General features: G+C 41.6%; 1 protein-coding gene across 1 annotated transcript; it reads left to right on the forward strand.

The window, feature by feature from the left end:
* Positions 1–15,130: 15,130 nt before the first annotated feature.
* Positions 15,131–20,071, forward strand: LOC123996915 (IGF-like family receptor 1). The gene is made up of 7 exons (XM_046300748.1): positions 15,131–15,810; positions 15,924–16,116; positions 16,228–16,267; positions 16,536–16,653; positions 16,825–16,926; positions 17,092–17,253; positions 18,102–20,071. Exons 1-7 carry the CDS (start codon positions 15,708–15,710, stop codon positions 18,422–18,424), a joined length of 1,041 nt encoding a protein of 346 aa, XP_046156704.1. The 5' UTR covers positions 15,131–15,707; the 3' UTR covers positions 18,425–20,071.

Raw genomic sequence — 20,071 nt, forward strand, 5'->3', positions numbered from 1 at the left:
TTGCGGTGGGGGCCATGATGGGTACACTGGGGGCGTGTCGGGGAACACCATTGACCTAGGAGCAGAACAGGGCTAGATCTGCCTACCTGGGGTCCTGGATGGAGATCCACTGGCCCCGGAAGTAGCCATGCCCCCCCCCCTGGTATGGGCTGTGGGGGATGTCTGTGGTGCTTGTGTCGACGCATGAGGGAGCTCAGACTGGGAGGAGCCACTGGGCATGATGTCAGGAAAGGGGAGGGGGTTGATGCTGCGTAGGGAGTCTGTAAGGGAGATAGAGAGAAAGAGAGAGCTCTTTAAAATAAATAAAAATTCAAGCAGACAACCCATGGACAAGTTCTGGCCTGGTTTTGATCTTATCTGTCGGAAAGATATCAGTTTGTCTCGGTGGATGGTTTGTCCTCTGACAAATCAACTGTAAATGTTGGTGTTCCTCAAGGTTCCGTTTTAGGACCACTATTGTTTTCACTATTTATTTTACCTCTTGGGGATGTCATTCGGAAACATAATGTTAATTTCTACTGCTATGCGGATGACACACAGCTGTACATTTCGATAAAACATGGTGAAGCCCCAAAATTGCCCTCGCTGGAAGCCTGTGTTTCAGACATAAGGATGGCTGCAAATATTCTACTTTTAAACTCGGACAAAACAGAGATGCTTGTTCTAGGTCCCAAGAAACAAAAAGATCTTCTATTGAATCTGACAATTAATCTTGATGGTTGTACAGCCGTCTCAAATAAAACTGAAGGACCTCGGCGTTACTCTGGACCCTGATCTCTCTTTTGACGAACATATCAAGATCGTTTCAAGGACAGCTTTTTTTCCATACATGTACCATTGCACAAATCAAAAACTTTCTGTCCAAAAATGATGCAGAAAATTTAACCATGCTTTTGTCACTTCTAGGTTAGACTACTGCAATGCTCTACTTTCAGGCTACCCGGATAAAGCACAAAATAAACTTCAGTTAGTGCTAAACACGGCTGCTGGAATCTTGACTAGAACCAAACAATTTGATCATATTACTCCAGTGCTAGCCTCTCTACACTGGCTTCCTGTTAAGGCATGGGCTGATTAAGGTTTTACTGCTAACCTACAAAGCATTACATGGGCTTGCTCCGATCTATCTTTCTGATTTAGTCCTGCCGTACATACCTACACGTACGCTACAGTCACAAGACGCATGCCTCCTAACTGTACCTAGAATTTGTAAGCAAACAGCTGGAGTCAGGGCTTTCTCCTATAGAGCTCAATTTTTATGGAATGGTCTGCCTACCCATGTGAGAGACGCAGACTCTGTCTCAACTTTTAAGTCTTTATTGAAGACTCATCTCTTCAGTAGGTCCTATGATTGAGTGTAGTCTGGCCCAGGAGTGTGAAGGTAAATGGAAAAGCACTGGAGCAACGAATCGTCCTTGCTGTCTCTGCCTGGCCGGTTCCCCTCTCTCCACTGAGATTCTCTGCCTCTAACCCTATTACAGGGGCTGAGTCACTAGCTTACTGGAAGAGCACCAGTAAGCCAGTGACTCAGGGGTGGTGCGTCACTTGTGTGGGTTGAGTCACTGACAGGATCTTCCTGTCCGGGTTGGTGCCCCCCCTTGAGTTGTGCCGTGGCGGAGATCTTTGTGGTCTATACTCGGACTTGTCTCAGGGTAGTCGGTTGGTGGTTGAAGATATCCCTCTAGTGGTGTGGGGGCTGTGCTTTGGCAAAGTGGGTGGGGTTATATCCTGCCTGTTTGGCCCTGTCCAGGGGTATCGTCAGACGGGGCCACAGTGTCTTCAGACCCCTTCTGTCTCAGCCTCCAGTATTTATGCAGCAATCGTTTGTGTCGAGGGGCTAGGGTCAGTCTGTTATATCTGGAGTATTTCTTCTGTCTTATCCGGTGTCCTGTGTGAATTTAAGTATGGTCTCTCTAATTCTCTCTCTCGGAGGAACTGAGCCCTAGGACCATGCCTCAGGACTACCTGACCTGATGACTCCTTGCTGTCCCCAGTCCACCTGGCTGTGCTGCTGCTCCAGTTTCAACTGTTCTGCCTGCGGCTATGGAACCCTGACCTGTTCACCGGATGTGCTGTTTTCAACTCTCTAGAGACAGCAGGAGCAGTAAAGATACTCTGAATAATTGGCTATGAAAAGTCAACTGACATTTACTCCTGAGGTGCTGACCTGTTGCACCCTCGACAACCACTGTGATTATCATTATTTGACCCTGCTGGTCATTTATGAACATCTTGGCCATGTTCTGTTATAATCTCCACCTGGCACAGCCAGAAGAGGACCGGCCACTCCTCATAGCCAGGTTCTTCTCTAGATTTCTTCCTAGGTTCTGGCCATTCTAGGGAGTTTTTCCTAGCCACAGTTCTTCTACACCTGCATTGCTTGCTGTTTGGGATTTTAGGCTGGGTTTCTGTACAGCACTTTGTGACATCAGCTGATGTAAGAAGGGATTTATAAATACATTGTACTGAATTTGATTGATAATAAAAAATAAACAATGCCAAATGTTTGACCAAATTGACACTGCAAACAAAATTCTGCAAAAACATTATCTGTGTACAATGTAAATCACCAAATAATGCATGCAGAGCAGAATCAGGCCGATACCTGCTAATTATCAAAATCCAAAAAGGAAGTGTTCAATTATACAACCACCTAAAAGGAAGCGATTCCCAAACCTTCCATACCAAAGCCATCACCTACAGAGAGGTTAACCTAGAGAAAAGTCCCCTAAGCAAGCTGGTCCTGGGGCTCTGTTCACAAACATAAACAGACCCCACAGAGCCCCAGGACAGCAGCACAATTAGACCCAACCAAATCATGAGAAACAAATATGATACATTGATAAGAATATTGATACATTGATAAGAATTAGGGGCGGCAGCGTAGCCTAGTGGTTAGAGCTTTGGACTCGTAACCGGGAAGGTTGTGAGTTCAAACCCCTGAGCTGACAAGGTACAAATCTGTCGTTCTGCCCCTGAACAGGCAGTTAACCCACTGTTCCCAGGCCGTCATTGAAAATAAGAATATGCTCTTAACTGACTTGCCTGGTTAAATAAAGGTAAAAAAATGTAAATGATACATTTTGTAAAAAATTAAGAAAGGAACTGAGCAAACTAGAATGCTATTTGGTCCTAAACAGAGAGTACACAGTGGCAGAATACCTGACCACTGTGACTGACCCAAAATAAAGGAAAGCGTTGACTATGTACAGACTCAGTGAGCATGGCTTTGCTATTGAGAGACTTGGCTCTCAAGAGAAAACTGCCCACAAAATGAGGTGGAAACTGAGCTGCACTTCCTAACCTCCTGCCTAATGTATGACAACTTTAGAGAGACATAGAATTCAAAAACAAATCCAATTTTGATAAACTCCCATCTATTGGGTGAAATATCACATTGTGCCATCACAGCAGCAAGATTTGTGACCTGTTGCCACAAAAAAGGGGAGAACAAGAACAAACACCATTGTAAATACAACCCATATTTGTTTATTTATTTTCCCTTTCCTTCTTGAACTATTTTGCACATCGTTCTAACACTGTACATAGCCATAAGACATTTCAAATGTGTCTATTCCTTTGAAACTTGTGAGTGTAATGTTTACTGTTCATTTTTGATTGATTATTTAACTTTTGTTTATTATCTATTTCACTTGTTTTGGCAATGTAAACATCCATATCCCATGTCAATTAAGCCCTTTACACACACAGAGAGCGAGAGAGCAAAGTTTGTCCTGAGAGGAACTCTAGCTTCTGGGAAAAGCTAGAAGAACCTCTGGATTACATGAATAAACCACATTCCTTAGACCTGGCCCTTTTTTTCTAGCTCACATTAAGTTTCCCTTGTTGTGCCTCATGCTGCTCTGCTGATCTTACATTTTAAAACTTTCCACACCTTCTCAGGAGATGCCTTTTTCATCTGGAAAACTGCAATATAGTCCGTATAGAAAATGTTTGTTTTTTATCCCTGTTTTCCTTTTTGAGCAAACAAATCTAACCATTGGTATTAGTTTTCCAGTGACTTTTTCCAAGACATTAAGAAAAAACATAAGAAACTATTCTAAAAAATCTAGTTATAAGAACATTATTCAATAAACACCCATGTTGTAACGGCGTTCTTCGTTTGTTGAAAGAGAGTCGGACCGAAATGCAGCGTGGTGGTTACTCAGGCCTTTAATGAAGAAAAAACGGAACGATACATGAAATAACTAATAAATACAAAAACAACAAATGGAACGTGAAACCTATTACAGCCTATCTGGTGAACACTACACAGAGACAGGAACAATCACCCACGAAATACAAAGTGAAACCCAGGCTACCTAAATATGGTTCCTCATCAGAGACAACAAGAATCACCTGATCACCTGATTGAGAACCGCCTCAGGCCAAGCCTATACTAGACACACCCCTAATCAACCACAATCCCAATGCCTACAAAAACCCCAATACGACAATACAATAACCCCATGTCACACCCTGGCCTGAACAAATAATTAAAGAAAACACAAAATACTAAGACCGAGGTGTGACACATGTAAACATTTGATTCCTTCACGTTGATGAGGTGAGTCTGATAGTGAACGGTCTCCTCTGGAGCTCTGGTCTGGACCATCATGGTAGCTTTGGGCTGATTGGTGATGGATGTCTGCCGGCCCTGTGGACCCTCCTGTACGGTCCCTGTGGATCCTGTGGAACCCCAGGCCTCAGCACTAGGGGCCCCTTTGGCCCTTGTCAACATACTATAGCTGGTGAGGCGTCAGATATGGGAACAATGTTCATGGCAGGGGAGTGTCTCCCAGTCATTCAAGACCTAAAGAAACATAAAAGCATGTCAACAAACAGAACACAGAAACAGATGAGTACTTGGTCTTGAAATAACCAGCAGGTGATGAGATCCCAGGAATCCTTTACATCTCCAGAGCAGCTGGTTATAGCTCACTGGGCACTGCCATCAATTCAACGTCTATTCAATGTTGGTTCAACTTAATTTCATTGAAACGACATTGATTCAACCAGTATGTCTAGTGGGTGGTAATTTACCCAGGCAGTCTGAGCTCATTAAAAGTTGCTTACAGATGACTGGTTCACCCATGATTTTTTTCACCTTTATTTAACCAGGTAGGCAAGTTGAGAACAAGTTCTCATTTACAACTGCGACCTGGTTAAGATAAAGCAAACCAGTTTGACACATATAACAAAGTTACACATGGAGTAAAACAAACATACAGTCAATAACACAGTAGAAAAATAAGTCTATATACAATGTGAGCAAATGAGGTGAGGGAGGTAAAGGCAATAAATAGGCCATGGTGGCGAAGTAAATACAATATAGCAATTAAAACACTGGAATGGTAGATTTGACCGAAGATGAGTGTGAAAAGTAGAAATACTGTGGTGAAAAGTAGAAATACTGTGGTGCAAAAGAGCAAAATAAATAAATACAGTAGGGGAAGAGGTAGTTGTTTGGGCTAAAGTGTCTCAGGGAGCGTTTGATAGTGATGAGTGAAGGTCGTTTGACCGCTGACCCATTACGGATGCAGGCAATGAGGCAGTGATCGCCGAGATCTTGGTTGAAAACAGCAGAGGTGAATTTAGAGGGCAAGTTGGTTAGGATGATATCTATGAGGGTGCCCGTGTTTATGGCTTTGGGGTTGTACCTGGTAGGTTCATTGATAATTTGTTGGAGATTGAGGGCATCAAGCTTAGATTGTAGGATGGCCGGGGTGTCACAGTTTAGGTCACCTAGCAGCAGAGCTCTGAAGATAGATGGGGGCAATCAGGTCACATATGGTATCCAAAGCACAGCTGGGGGCAGAAGGTGGTCTATAGCAGGCGGTAACAGTGAGATACTTTTTTTAGAGAGGTGGATTTTTAAAAGGTGAAGTTCAAATTGTTTGGGTACAGACCTGGATAGTAGGACAGAACTCTGCATGCTATCTCTGCAGTAGATTGCAACACCGCCCCCTTTGACCGTTCTATCTTGTCTGAAAATGTTGTAGTTAGGGATAGAGATTTCAGAGTTATTGGTGGTCTTGCTAAGACAGGATTCAGACATGGCTAAGACATCCGGGTTGGCAGAGTGTGCTAACGCAGTGAATAAAACAAACTTAGGGAGGAGGCTTCTAATGTTAACATGCATGAAACCAAGGCTTTTATGGTTACAGAAGTCATCAAAAGAGAGTGCCTGGGGAATAGGAGTGGAGCTAGGCACTGCAGGGCCTGGATTCACCTCTACATCGCCAGAGGAAGAGGAGGAGTAGGATAAGGGTACGGCTAAAAGCTATGAGAATTGGACGTCTAGGACGTCCGGAACAGAGAGTAAAAGGAGCAGGTTTCTGGGGGCGATAGAATAGATTCAAGGTATAGTGTACAGACAAAGGTATGGTAGGATGTGAATACAGTGGAGGTAAACCTAGGCATTGAGTGATGAAAGAGATATTGTCTCAAGAAACATAAATGAAACCAGGTGATGTCATCACATGTGTGGGTGGTGGAACTGAAGGGTTGGATAAGGTATAATTAGCAGGGCTAGAGGCTCTACAGTGAAATAAGCCAATAAACACTAACCAGAACAGCAATGGACAAGGCATATTGACATTAAGGAGAGGCATGCTTAGCCAAGTGAGAATAAGGGTCCAGTGAGTAGTGAGGTTGGTTGGGGTCACGGCGATTCATACAGTTCGCCGAGAAATGGGTAGCAAGTTAGCAGAAGATGGAGGTCTGTTTTTAGCCACCCAGTGCGTTTCCGTCGCTAGATTAATGGGGTTCCGTGTGGTAGAGGGGACCAATCTAAAATAGTTAGTTATAGTGGCCCAAGAAGATTGTTCGATAGACCTGTTCAGATAGCAGCCGATGACCAGAGAAAGACTTCCATAACTGTTTTGTGACTCAAGCAAACAAAACCTTGTTGGCAGAGTCAGGGACATGGTCATAGGTATGGTTGACCAGCTCCCATTTCAGAACCACAGACAGCTCAGGCGCCTCGTTTATAGCCGTTGCTTACATGACACACTAAATATATTTCGGCCCAATTAAATTAGATGCACATGGTAATTTGTTGTATGGCTACTTCGGGAATATTAACTCATCATGGCCATTCCTCTCTGGGCTAGGTGTCCCGCTAGCGTCCCACCATGACAACATCCGGTGAAATTGCAGAGCTCGAAATTCAAAATAAAAACAAATCATAATATTAAACATCCATGAAAATACAAGTGTCATACATCATTTAAAAGCTTAATTTATTGTTAATCCAGCCTCTTTGTCAGATTTCAAAAAGGCTTTATGGCGAAAGCATACCATGCGATTATCTGAGGACAGCGCCCTGCATACATCAGCATTAAAAACATTTTCCAAACCAGCAGAGGCATCACAAAAGTCAGAAATAGCGATAAAATAAATAACTTACCTTTGAAGCTCTGCCTCTGTTTGCAATCCCAAGGGTCCAAGCTACACAACAAATGGTCATTTTGCTCAATGAAGTCCTTCTTAATATCCCAAAAAAGTCTGTTTATTTGGCGCGTTTGATTCAGTAATCCACCCGTTCAACATGCATACAAAGGAATCCCAAAAGTTACCAATAAACTTTGTCCAAACAAGTCAAACAACATTTCTAATCAATCCTCAGCTACCCTAATATGTATATAAATTATACAATTTAAGACGGAATGTAGTATGTTCAATACCGGGGATAAATAACGAAGTGCACGCCCTCCTCCACATTCGCCACAAGACAACAGTCCAAAATGAGAGCCACCTTGAAAAACTACAATTACTAACTCATTTTTCAAACAACAAGCCTGAAACCCTTTCTAAAGATTGTTGATATCTAGTGGAAGCCATAGGAACTGCAATCTGGGAGGTATTCCTTTGAATATCCCATAAACAAGCATTCAAATGGGCTGTGACCTGCCATATCAGTTCTGTTATACTCAGACATTATTTATAACAGTTTCACAGTTTATTATTTATAACAGTTTTAGAAACTTCAGAATGTTTTATATCCAATGCTACCAATTATACGCATATCTTAGCTTCTGGGCCTGAGTAACAGGAAGTTTACTTTGGACACGTCAGTCATCCAAACTTCCTTATATACTGCCCCCTAGCCTTAAGGAGTTTTAAAGGTGAGGAATTTATTGTACAATGGTTATCATAACAATTGCAGAATAAATAATACATATCATAATATGATAAATGTATTGTTTATAAATTAAATATTGTCTACTCAAGAAAAGGTGATCCTCTACTCTATTTTTAAACTGTGCTTCGGGAATGGATAGCACAGAGCAAAATACTTGAACAAGCTTATCTATTTAATACCGTGAAGTGGATACAATGAAATGAGAGATGGGATGAAAAGAAGCCTATCCTTACTTGTTGTAGGTTTATATGCTATTTCAGGAGTATGAAACCACCAGTCAGAAAAGGTGAGGAATTTATTCTGCAATGACCACGGAAATGAAATAATAGGAAATAGATCCCAATTTCTGATTTTAGAATGTAAATATACAATAAATAGATTTTCACTGTTCTCATGAACGGCAGATGATTTCATATTGTTATTATAGCATATTTAGCTACCTGTTTTTTAGGAATAAGAGTGTCATCATATTTCCCCATTTCACAAGGCTACTTATGCCTCATATACTTCAACCACTAGAAACTGTGCTTACGCTGGGTCTAAAGTTTGCAGGAAGATAAGCAAATTCTCAATCAAGTTCAGTTTTCATAAATGTCAACTTTAGCGTGAAAACTGGCGCACGCATATTTTGGGGCATATTTTGTGCATATGCAATGTTTATAAATGAGGCCCCTGGTCATTACAACAATGTGTTAATTAAGGACAACACTGCTCACTCCACACATCAGCCACCGTTTAATTATGGCATGTTTTGACATATCTTAAAAGGGCAAGACACGCCATATCTCTGTTGCCTGCAGTTATGCCAAATGTCTCCATTTTCTTTAGAGGTTGCATTGGGCATTTCCTGATACAGAGACTATATTTGGAAGGCTTCTGAATAATTTACAAATCTTGTGTGCTTGTTTAGCCACTTCTACATGTCAGGTACATCACATCACTACAACCATGTTCCTCGCCACTCCCTAGTCTAACTGGCAGCAACCCACCAACCAAGAACCCTATAAAACCATGTGCAACAGAACCACTCTGTTAGCGTTTCCTCTACACACTGCTGAGATCAGATACACAGTCTGGAGTTGTCCTGGGAACAGTGTCTACAGCAATAGGGGGATTTACTAGACAGATAAAGACAGAGTAGGGTGGGAGAGATATTTAGGGTCTAAACCTGTTGGCTCAAACAGGGCCTGTTGCTCTAAGCCCCTTCATTCTCTGTCTCAGCATCATTTTGATGGTATCCCAGCCTAGCACCACACTGACCGGGACAATAATATTATAAATATTTTTATCCAGAGAGCCACTTACAGTTTACACACATATGAGGTGAATGCAGGATTTGAAAGCATCTTGTTTTTATGGGGGTGGGGGTGGGTTAATAAGGTTGTTCTTTCAAGAAGAATTTAACTCTTTCAATTCAAGGAAACACAAACAACATTTGGGAACAAGTTTAACTATTAGTCTTTCAGAAAATATACTACAATATTAGAATAAATCATTTTAAAATGTAGTCTTGAAAAATACATATTATATATGACTTGCCTGGGAAAATGTTGATATGCCGAACTCAAGGTAGACAGGTGGGCATACACTCCATCCCAGGTGTGAGTCTCTGTCGAGGCAGACATGCTTGCTTATATCATCCTTTAGTCTGGTTGGTCACATTATGAGCAGGACATCACACCTGAGATTCATGCGAACCCAATACACACATTTGCTTTTATGCAACTTTTAAACAGCGGTGGTCGGTGCAGTTTAAACAATGTTTTTTTAATGAACATGGCCTTATTTCTATTTCAGCTTATTGGATGACGGTCATTCATATTCCATTCACCCAGTTCAATGTAACAGCAATAGGTTTAGGCTAGTGCATTAGACTCAAATGTTCTCTATATCCATAATGAGTTTTTTTAACCTTTATTTTACTAGGCAAGTCAGTTAAGAACAAATTCTTAATTTCAATGACGGCCTAGGAACACTGGGTTAACTGCTTGTTCAGGGGTAGAATGACAGATGTGTACCTTGTCAGCTAGGGGATTCAAACTTGCAACCTTTCAGTTACTAGTCTAACGCTCTAACCACTAGGCTACCCTGCCGTTGCTACAACCTAGTCTATGAATGAAAGTTTACAATGTACAATAAGTGCACAGGTCGACAGAAATGTGAGTAACCAAGGTTGAAAGACATTGACACATGTAATGCCGCTTTGCACACTATTGTCTGCATCTAGCTGGTCTAGGGTGTAATCATTAGTCCAACAGTTTCAAACAAGAGTTTCTATTGGACAAATTCAGGTATGTTTATCCCCGTTTCGTTCTGTTTGCTTCCCTTTAAGAAACATTTTCAACAGAATCGGCTAAATGAATACACCCCTGATCACATGCAAATACAGTTCCCTTTCATAACAACCACATACAAACAACATGATACCTTCGATTGTTGTAGAATTCCTTCTCACATCAAGGGCACTCCTCCACTCACCTTTTTCCCTTTGCTTGTGGACTTCAGTGCACAACTGTTAGAAGTATTAGGAATAAATGAATAAACAATATCCCCATTTCAAATAGAACTGTAACTAAGTAAACTTATACTTTTTAAAATTATATCTGATGAACAATATGAGTTCATAAGAAGGGATTGTGTGACACGGACAAGGAGTAATTAAAGTTAATGAACACCATTCCAACTAGGAAGAAGGAAATGGTTTGTGGATTAAGTAAACAGATAAGGTAGTTAACCTATGGTTGAACCAACGAAACTGAGCTCTGGGGTGTTTAGATAAGGAAGTGAGTGCATTCCTAGGTTTTCTGTTAATTAGAACAGCTAAGTGGTGATCGATAATGTTGAGGGGTCAAAAAGTTAATTCAGTTGTGTTGTGGTTCCTGTGGGGGGGGTCAGAATGAACTCAGAATGAACGTTTAAAGTTCCCTTTGTCCCAGTCTGGAGGAGGAGATTCATTTTAGGAGCAATGAAATTATGTCATGTTATTGTATATAAACTGTTGCTCGTGGGAACGTGGCAGCGCGCTCCGAGAATAAATTCTGTTATCCTATTATTGAAATGGCTGGTCTCCGTCTATTTTATGCAAACAAGAATCTTACAAATTCTCATAAAATAGATTAAGGGTTTTCAATTAATGAAAACACATTGGAATAATTAAATTACAGTAACAACAACACATCAGCTGTCACGCCCTGGTCGTAATATATTGTGTTTGTCTTCATTTATTTGGTCAGGCCAGGGTGTGACATGGGTTTATTGTGGTGTGTTTTGTCTTGGGGTTTTGTGGGGTGTTGGGTGTGTGGCTTAGTGGGGTTATCTAGCAAAGTCTATGGCTGTCTGGAGTGGTTCTCAATCAGAGGCAGGTGTGTATCGTTGTCTCTGATTGGGAACCATATTTAGGCAGCCATATTCTTTGAGTGTTTTGTGGGTGATTGTTCCTATCTCTGTGTTTGTTGTCACAAGATAGGCTGTATAGGTTTTCACGGTCTGGTTGTTGTTTTGTATATTTATAGTTATTTCATGTATAGTTCATTTTTTCATTAAAGAACATGGGTAACCACCACGCTGCATTTTGGTCCGCTTCTCCTTCACCACAAGAAAGCCGTTACATCAGCTTTCTGTGACCATGGGAAAACCTTTCCAAGCCAAACCTTAATATGATAACCGCTACACAAAGACTACATCATTGTCACCATATTAACATCATAGTAAACATAGCTACTAGAACTAATGTGTTAGTAAACATGTTACAATCATGCAGTACAGTAAGCAGCAAGCAGTTTAGCAGTTTCACCGGCAGGCCCCAGTGGCAATAAATTAATAAAACCAAAAGCTTACCTTGACTTGGAAGAGTTCCAGTGTTGGATAGCCATAGCCAGCTAGCTAACATAGCATCCCTCTGTTTGAGCAGGCTAAACTAGCTAGATGCATTTGCTAGCTGCATTTGCTAGCTAAGTCAAGGTGAAAGTTAGACTGCATTTACACAGGCAGCCCAATTCTAAGTTATTTGTTCATCTTATTCATTAAAAGCAGTTAAAAGCAGTGGGAAAAAAGTAGTGGAGAGCAACTTACAGTTATGTTTCACTGTTTTTATTTTTATGAAATTCACTGAAAAGGATCGTCCTCCCCTTCCTCAGAGGATCCTCCACTACTTTTAACTAATGAATAAGATGAATAAATAACTTAGACCGCATTTACACAGGCAGCCCAATTCTGAACATTTTCATTAGTTGGTCTTTTGACCAAATGGGCTCAGCTCTTTGCCAATAATTGGGCAAAAGATTAGAATTGGGCTGTTTGTGTAAACGCAGGCCATGTGTCTCATATCCAATAAATAACCTGAGGCCATATGTAGCTCGATCTACTGCCATGTAGCCACCTCCCACAATCCGACCACATACCCTTTTCCAGGGCCGGCAGCAGAACGAATCAGTTGGACAGGCCTTTGATTTCCATAAGGGGGCACGTTTTCTCATGGGACCTCCTTTTATGGGTGTAATAGTAAAGACCATAGGCAGCTTGTGAGTTTCAAGTTTGGTGAAGCTTACAATTGATCATACCAGTTCTACAGATCTGTATGCCAGTTAAAATAATTTTTATATGCACATTTTCGTGGAACAGTTTCATTTCTCTAAATCAGTCACGTTTATCATCATCTTCTAAGTACAATATATAGGTCTAAATCCGACAAAACAGTAGGAAATATCCTGATGAAAATTATATTTCTTTTCAATCACATTAATCTCTCTTCTCCGTCTGTCTGCCTCCTTTAATATTTGTCTTGACTTGAGCTATCGGTAGTGAAGTGCAACATATAAAATCATCACTTGGTCCGGCCGGAAGCTGTCACCAGTGAACTTGCAACATTATGTCAACTAGCATATTCCGGCCCTCAGCGTTTACTGCGCCAGAGAGCTCCAGAAAGACAGCTGTTTTTCTTATGACATTTCCACTGGATATATGGGATCATCAGATAATTAGATTTTGCTCTTTCACACCGAGGCTTGTTGGATATCGAGGTGTTGGAAAGATTTTTTATACAATGAAGAAATATTATTTGCAATGGATGTTAATCAAACAGACTTCATTGACTTGTGTGAAGAATAAAATGACTGAGATGCTCAGTTTACAGTCAATTTGGAAAGTGTTCAGAACCTTTGACTCTTTCCACATTTTGTTACATTACAGTCTTATTCTAAAATGGATTAAATAAATAAAAAGTATCACCGATCTACTACACACAAGACCTCAAAGTGAAAACGGGTTTAGACATTTTTGCAAATGTATTACAAATAAAAAACAGAAATACCTTATTTACATAAGTATTCAGATCATTTGCTATGGGACTCTAAATTAAACTCAGGTGCATCCTGTTTCCATTGATAATCCTTGAGATGTTTCTACAACATGATTGGAGTCCACCTGTAGTAAATTCAATTGATTGGCCATGATTTGGAAAGGCACACACATCTATATAAGGTCCCACAGTTGATAGTGCATGTAAGAGCAAAAACCAAGCCATGAGGTCAAAGGAATTGTTGGTAGAGCTCTGAGACAGGATTGTGTCGAGGCACAGACCTGGGGAAGACAGTGGCCTCCATTCTTAAATGGAAGAAGTTTGTAACCACAAAAACTCTTCCTAGACATGGCCACCTGGTAAAATGGAGCAATCTGGGGAGAAGGGCCTTGGTCAGGGAGGTGACCAAGAACCCGATGGTCACCCTGACAGAGCTCCAGAGTTCCTCTTTGGAGATGGGAGAACCTTCCAGAAGGACAACTGTTTCTACAACACTCCAGCAATCAGGCCTTTATGGTAGTGGCCAGATGGAAGCTACTCCTCAGTAAAAGGCACATGACAACCCGCTTGGAGTTTGCCAAAAGGCACCCAAAGGACTCTCAGACCATGAGAAACAAGATTATCTTGTCTGATGAAGCAATGATTGAACTCTTTGGCCTGAATGCCAAGCGTCACGCCTGGAGGAAACCTGGTGCCATCCCTACGGTGAAGCATGGTGGTGGCTGTATCAGGCTGTGGGGATGTTTTTCAACTGCAGGCAGTGGGAGACTAGTCAGGGTTGAAGGAAAGATGAACGGAGCAAAGTACAGAGAGATCCTTGATGAAAACCTGCTCCTGAGCGCTCGGGACCTCAGACTGGGGCGAAGGTTCACCTAACAACAGGACAACAACCCTAAGCACACAGCCAAGACAATGCAGGAGTGGCTTCGGGACTAGTCTCTGAATGTCCTTGAGTGGCCCAGCCAGAGACGAGACTTGAACCCAATTGAACATCTCTGGAGAGACCTGAAAATAGCTGTGCCATCCAACCTGAGAGCTTGAGAGGATCTGCAGAGAAGAATGAGAGAAACTCCCCAAATACAGGTGTGCAAGCCTGTAGCATCATACCCAAGAAGACTCAAGGCTGTAATTGCTGCCAAAGGTGCTACAACAAAGTACTGAGTAAAGGGTCTGAATACTTATGTAAATGTTATATTTCATTTTATTTATTTTTTTAAGACATTTGCTAAAATTTCTAAACCTGTTTTTGCTTTTTCATTATGGGGTATTGTGTGTAGATTATTGAGGGGAAAAAAATATTTAATCCATTTTAGAATAAGGCTGTAACCTAACAAATGTGAAAAAAGTCCAGGGGTCTGAATACTTTCCAAATACACTGTATTAGTGGTGTACCTATTGAGTTAAGACAATCAGAAGTAACACTGCCAAATAGGCACTTTCCTACATATGCATGTATCCTGGAGAGAGACCACCAGGACCATATTTTCACCACACCCCCCTCCCCTTCTTCTTGATGCAACATTTTACATTATACTCAAGACACATTATGTTCACACATGTTTTAGACGCTTTTCACTGACAGCTGCAACTCAATCAGCTAGACCTACTGCCACCCATGCACTACCCAAATCGGGGCTTCCTAAACACATTTCCGATTTGAAACTATCCACAGCAACAAAAAAGAAGCTAATGATGTCATGCTCTCCGGTTAAGTATTTTAAAGGAGTAATGATATAATTTTTTACGTAACATCAATTTACTTTAGGGCAATCCAGCATCATGCCAGTGCACTGTGCACCCACCAACTTTCCTTTCCAATTTGCATGAGGCTGAAACCAGAGTTCAGTATATAACGACGAGATGCTCATGTTTCCGCTCTAACATGGTGAGTCTTTGTTCCAAAGGCGGGAAGGCAGGCAACAAGCTTAAGTCTGTATTTTATTCGAATTGGGCTGATTCAAGACAGATTTTGGCGAGAGTGAGCCCTCTCGCGTCTCCGCGCTGAAACTATACCACCAGAGAAAACAGCCGTTCGAGCGAAACACCTCCTACTTTATGTAGCCCTGATCCTGTCTGGCCAGAAGTAGTATGACATTTCCTCCAGACAGTCTACAAATACTGAAACAAACAAACCAATTGTGCGCTGCCTTATGGGACTCCAGTCACGGCCGGTTGTGAACCAGGGTGTCTGTGGGGACGCCTCCAACACTGAGACCCAGTGCAGACCGCTGCGCCACTCGGGAGCCACAGGCTTCTCTTGACAAAATGGGCCACTATTCTGATAATTGCTCTGATGACTTGGATACATTTTGGGATAAGTCGATAAATAAATGTGTGCCATGTCATCCACAGCATCCGATCCAACCAGGTGAGCTCGACATGCGGCAAAGATCATCTTTATTTGATGTTGATACGTTTTGATGTTTGTCTGTGCACAGCACACACTTGTAGTCTACAAACAAACATACATTTTTTGACCAGGGTACGAATTTAGTCCAAACTGTGGCATGCATGATGATGGGGGGAGGTCGGAAATACCATATCGGAAATGTGCCGCCCAGACCTTCAATAATGGGAGCTTCGTGAAATGCCAACCCTGTTCTAGCTGCCTCCCAACTGATCAAAAGGTGTCCGAATGCAACAACACGACAGACACGCAATGCTGCGGATCGAGGTGAGCGCAAATTCATTCTGGGATAGCTTCAAACCTTGACAGGGAACAAAGGATGCGAAAACTGGTTCTGGGTGGTTGAGTAACATGTTTAAATGTAAACCCTTTATCTAGGGACCAGACAGGCTGTCGGGAAGGAGTCCTGGGTACTACGGTGAGTTTAATCTATAATGATGAAGCTCATGATTCTGGTTAGTTAAGAGCGTTTGCGTGGTAGACCTTGAAGTCCACTTTCAAACTTATCATGGCAGTTATTCTTCTGTAGACTCAAACTACATCAACAGACAATGACCTGGGGAGGCCATTTATTCACAAATGTTTTTAATTTTGGTCAATGACTTCCCAATAGGGAAAAGAGAACAAAACAAACTTATTAAATTAGGAATGACATAGTTAATATGTTGACTTCACATCCATTTTAGACTCAACAGGTGCAACAGTCAACTTCGTTAAAGGTCCAAATGTCAACATCAAATCCCACCACAGCCAAACACACTGCTCAAACCATCAGACCACCAGACGTCAACCATAAGACTGCATGTAAGTTACAACCCAACCCACAAATATGATCAATATTAGAAGTAATATTAGAAGGTACTGAGTTTGATAATACCAGTCCTTCACCATTCAAAAAGATGACTAAACTGCTTTGTTAGGATACTGCTGAACATGTCGAACTGCTCATTGCCACGGTCCTCTGTGTTCTTTCAGGGATAGTGCTTACCCTCATCTTGGTTCTCTCTGTACTTGCATTTCTCTTATTCATCTATATTAAGAAGAGAAGGGGAAGATCAAGAGCCTTTTGCATCAGAGGTGAGCAGAATGATGAGCATTAGGCAAAATGTCAAACTGTCAATGCTTAACACAGAACATCTGGTTTGACATGTTTGCTTAAAACCGCTTTAACTCTTCCACTTACATTACTCTGTGTAAAAAGCTCTTTTTTTCCTGTCCTGTTTTTGAATGGGTTTGACACAGATAAGGAGAATAAGCCATGCTTTAAGGTCAGCCTTAACTGCCTCCCATCAGACAATATCCTGTATACCAACCAACAGTCATGGAGTAGTAGGGGAACAGCAGCTGTCAATGAAGAGGTTGCTCTCCTACAGTCAGAGACGAGGAACCTAGAGGACATTTTGAGTGAGTTATCAGGTGCTATTACTGATGGTTCTATTACTAATGGAGCTACTACCAGTCTGTTATTCATTGGTATTACCTAGTACCTCTACATCACTATTCTTCCATAAGTTGCCAAAAGGCTCTTGAGGTTTTAACACGTCGCTCTCCCATGACATTTCGGTGGTTCCATGAAATTGGTCCCTTTTGTGTTTCTTTAATATTTTATGTAGAAAATGTGCACCAATATTTAATTTTAAAAGCATATGTTATATTAAATGAAGTGCCCTTTAATATAGACCACATGGATAATTACATAAATCAGGTCTTTCAAATGAATGAAGACTGAAAAGACTTTTAAACATTTAATAGTCAAATGATAGTGTAAAAGCAGGTGAGCTGGTTCTACTCTTTTGTACATTTTCTGGTGTTTTGAGGTTGAAAACTGAGTGGGTTGAGCATAACAAGTCAACCCTGTTACTCAACAATTTACGTTGTGAAGCTTACATTCAATTCCCCCTTCCTGTTGCCCACAAACTTCCATTCCCTCTGTCAAAGGTGATTCATAGCTGATTTAAGATGAAATCGTCATCCCTGTTACTTTATTAGCCACTTAATATAGTCATTATTTTATTGAACCTCTTGAGATGGGAAAACATGTTTTTCATTAAGGTGACTGTGTGGTCTTCATGACAGAATGTTAAAATGAGGTGAAATCAGGTTTTTCTCCTTCAAGTTAAACTACCCAAAGGGGACTCATTTAGTGGAACAGCCCATTAGCTCATGATTTACACATTTGGCTCTGGTTTGACACAAGTCAGCATGACAGACTCGTAACTCACCCTTAGTGATATTTCCCCTCGCCTCACCAGGTCCTGACCTCCAGTCTGCGCCACTGCAGATGGTTCTGGACAACCTGGATGTTCTAGAGGAGCTTGTGATCCTGCTGGACCCAGAGATCCCTGGGGTGAAGAACACCAGCCACCTAGCATCTCGCTGCTCCTTCCCCGCCACCTGGATTACCTACACCTACTCCATGAGGGACAGCAAGAGCCCCCTGAGGGCCGTGCTAGAGGGGGTCACCACCAAGCACCCAGACTGGACTGTAGGACAATTGGCCAGGCTGCTGAGAGAGATGGACCGGAACGACGCAGTGGTGGTGCTCACCAAACTCACCTTGTTTAAGGTTGTCTAGTCTGGGTGTGTTTTGTGTTGGGTCTGGAAAAGATGGCTCCATCCAGATACAATCACGGAGTCTCTACCACCTGCAAAGGCACTGAGATATAACAGGAGGGCCAGTAGGAGGCATGCTTTCCTTAGGGACCCCAAAGTCGCAAGGCAGTGATTGGGAACACTGTTCTTTTGTATTAGGGTTCAAATAAGATATTTAACTGTGATAACATGGCACTTACCACTTAAAGCAGGGATGTTAAAACCTCTTAGTGATCCCTTCACGCGCCAATCCCGTTAGCGGGATAGATTTCACAATTACTTAAAGCAGGGATGTTAACCCCGGTGTCCTGAAAAAGAGGAGCCGCACACTCTAGTAGCTCAGATGCAATAATGTAATAACCTAATAACCAACGTTTCGACAGACAAGCTGTCTTCATCAGGGTATAATGACAAGCACGTTTAGGTGACTAGTTTATATAGTGTCAAAGGACACACACATGTCTGTAATCATGACCGGGTGTGGCTTGATATCGTTGGTTCATTTTCAGATATATATAGAACATACAAAAACATGAATCATAGATACAATTTTGTTACATCAGCCTACAAACATATGCAATGAATAGCAAAATCACAAAAATGGCTTCAGATCAATGTCCAGGCGGCCTCTCGTTTTAACAATAAATTGTCGAGGTCCCCCCCAACCCCCTCTCCTAGGGAGGGTGACGTGTTCGATGCCGATATAAAGTAAGTACGAAATCGGGTGGTTCACTTCCAAAAAGTGTGCCGCAACTGGGTATGTTGAGTTTTTGCACCTAATGGTGCTATGATGCTCCGAGATCCGTAGTTTTAATTTGCGCTTCATTTTACTACAAGGACAAGTTATAAGATAAATAACACATTTGATTGGGATCCGTTTCCCTGGTTGGGGGTTTACCATGCAAGTCAGTTCAGAATAGATTCTTATTTTCAATGACGGCCTACGAACAGTGGGTTACCTGCCTGTTCAGGGTCAGAACGACAGATTTGTCAGCTCGGGGGTTTGAATTTCAATAGCTCCTTGGTCATGTGACTTCAAACAAGGTTCAGAATGTCCACTCAGTGTCCCTACACATTGCACAACCTTTAGTTTGTCCATTTTCATCTCACGTGGTTTTACATGAATTTTTCAACATTTAGAATTTCAATAGTTCCTTGGTCATGTGACCTAATGTCCGCTGACTACCCTTCTATATTGCACACTCTTGTTTGTGTACTGTAAAATCATGCGGTGTAACATACCTTTTTCATAATTTCACATTTGCAATAGCTCCTTGTTCATGTCAATAGCTCCTTGTTCATGTCAATAGCTCCTTGTTCATGTCAATTACACATCTAAGAAGCATGCAGTGGATATACACCCATATTGCATAACCTCTAGTCATGTATCTTCTATATTGTTGTACAGTATTATTAGTTTGACAATTAGGGGGTTCAGTCCAGTGTTTACCCTTTTCTTTAATGTTTATCTACAATAGTTGGTCGTTCTAAGTACTTATTTTCCCTGTTTTTTATTTTTCCTATTGTGTATTTGGTACAGGGATGGAGAGGGAGCTAGTGAGGTAGGCTGCAGTGGGTTTGCTGGTCAATACATATACTGAACAGGGATGGAGAGGGAGCTAGTGAGGTA

The sequence above is a fragment of the Oncorhynchus gorbuscha genome, linkage group LG15 (genome assembly GCF_021184085.1).
Source record: "Oncorhynchus gorbuscha isolate QuinsamMale2020 ecotype Even-year linkage group LG15, OgorEven_v1.0, whole genome shotgun sequence".
Lineage (NCBI taxonomy): Eukaryota > Metazoa > Chordata > Actinopteri > Salmoniformes > Salmonidae > Oncorhynchus > Oncorhynchus gorbuscha.

Coding starts and splice junctions, on each gene's coding strand:
- LOC123996915 (XM_046300748.1), top strand. CDS start 15,708: ATGGGCCACTATTCTGATAATTGCTCTGATGACTTGGATACATTTTGG. Junction 16,654..16,824: donor CGTCAACCATAAGACTGCAT/GTAAGTTACAAC, acceptor GTGTTCTTTCAG/GGATAGTGCTTACCCTCATC. Junction 16,927..17,091: donor AAGAGCCTTTTGCATCAGAG/GTGAGCAGAATG, acceptor GGTTTGACACAG/ATAAGGAGAATAAGCCATGC.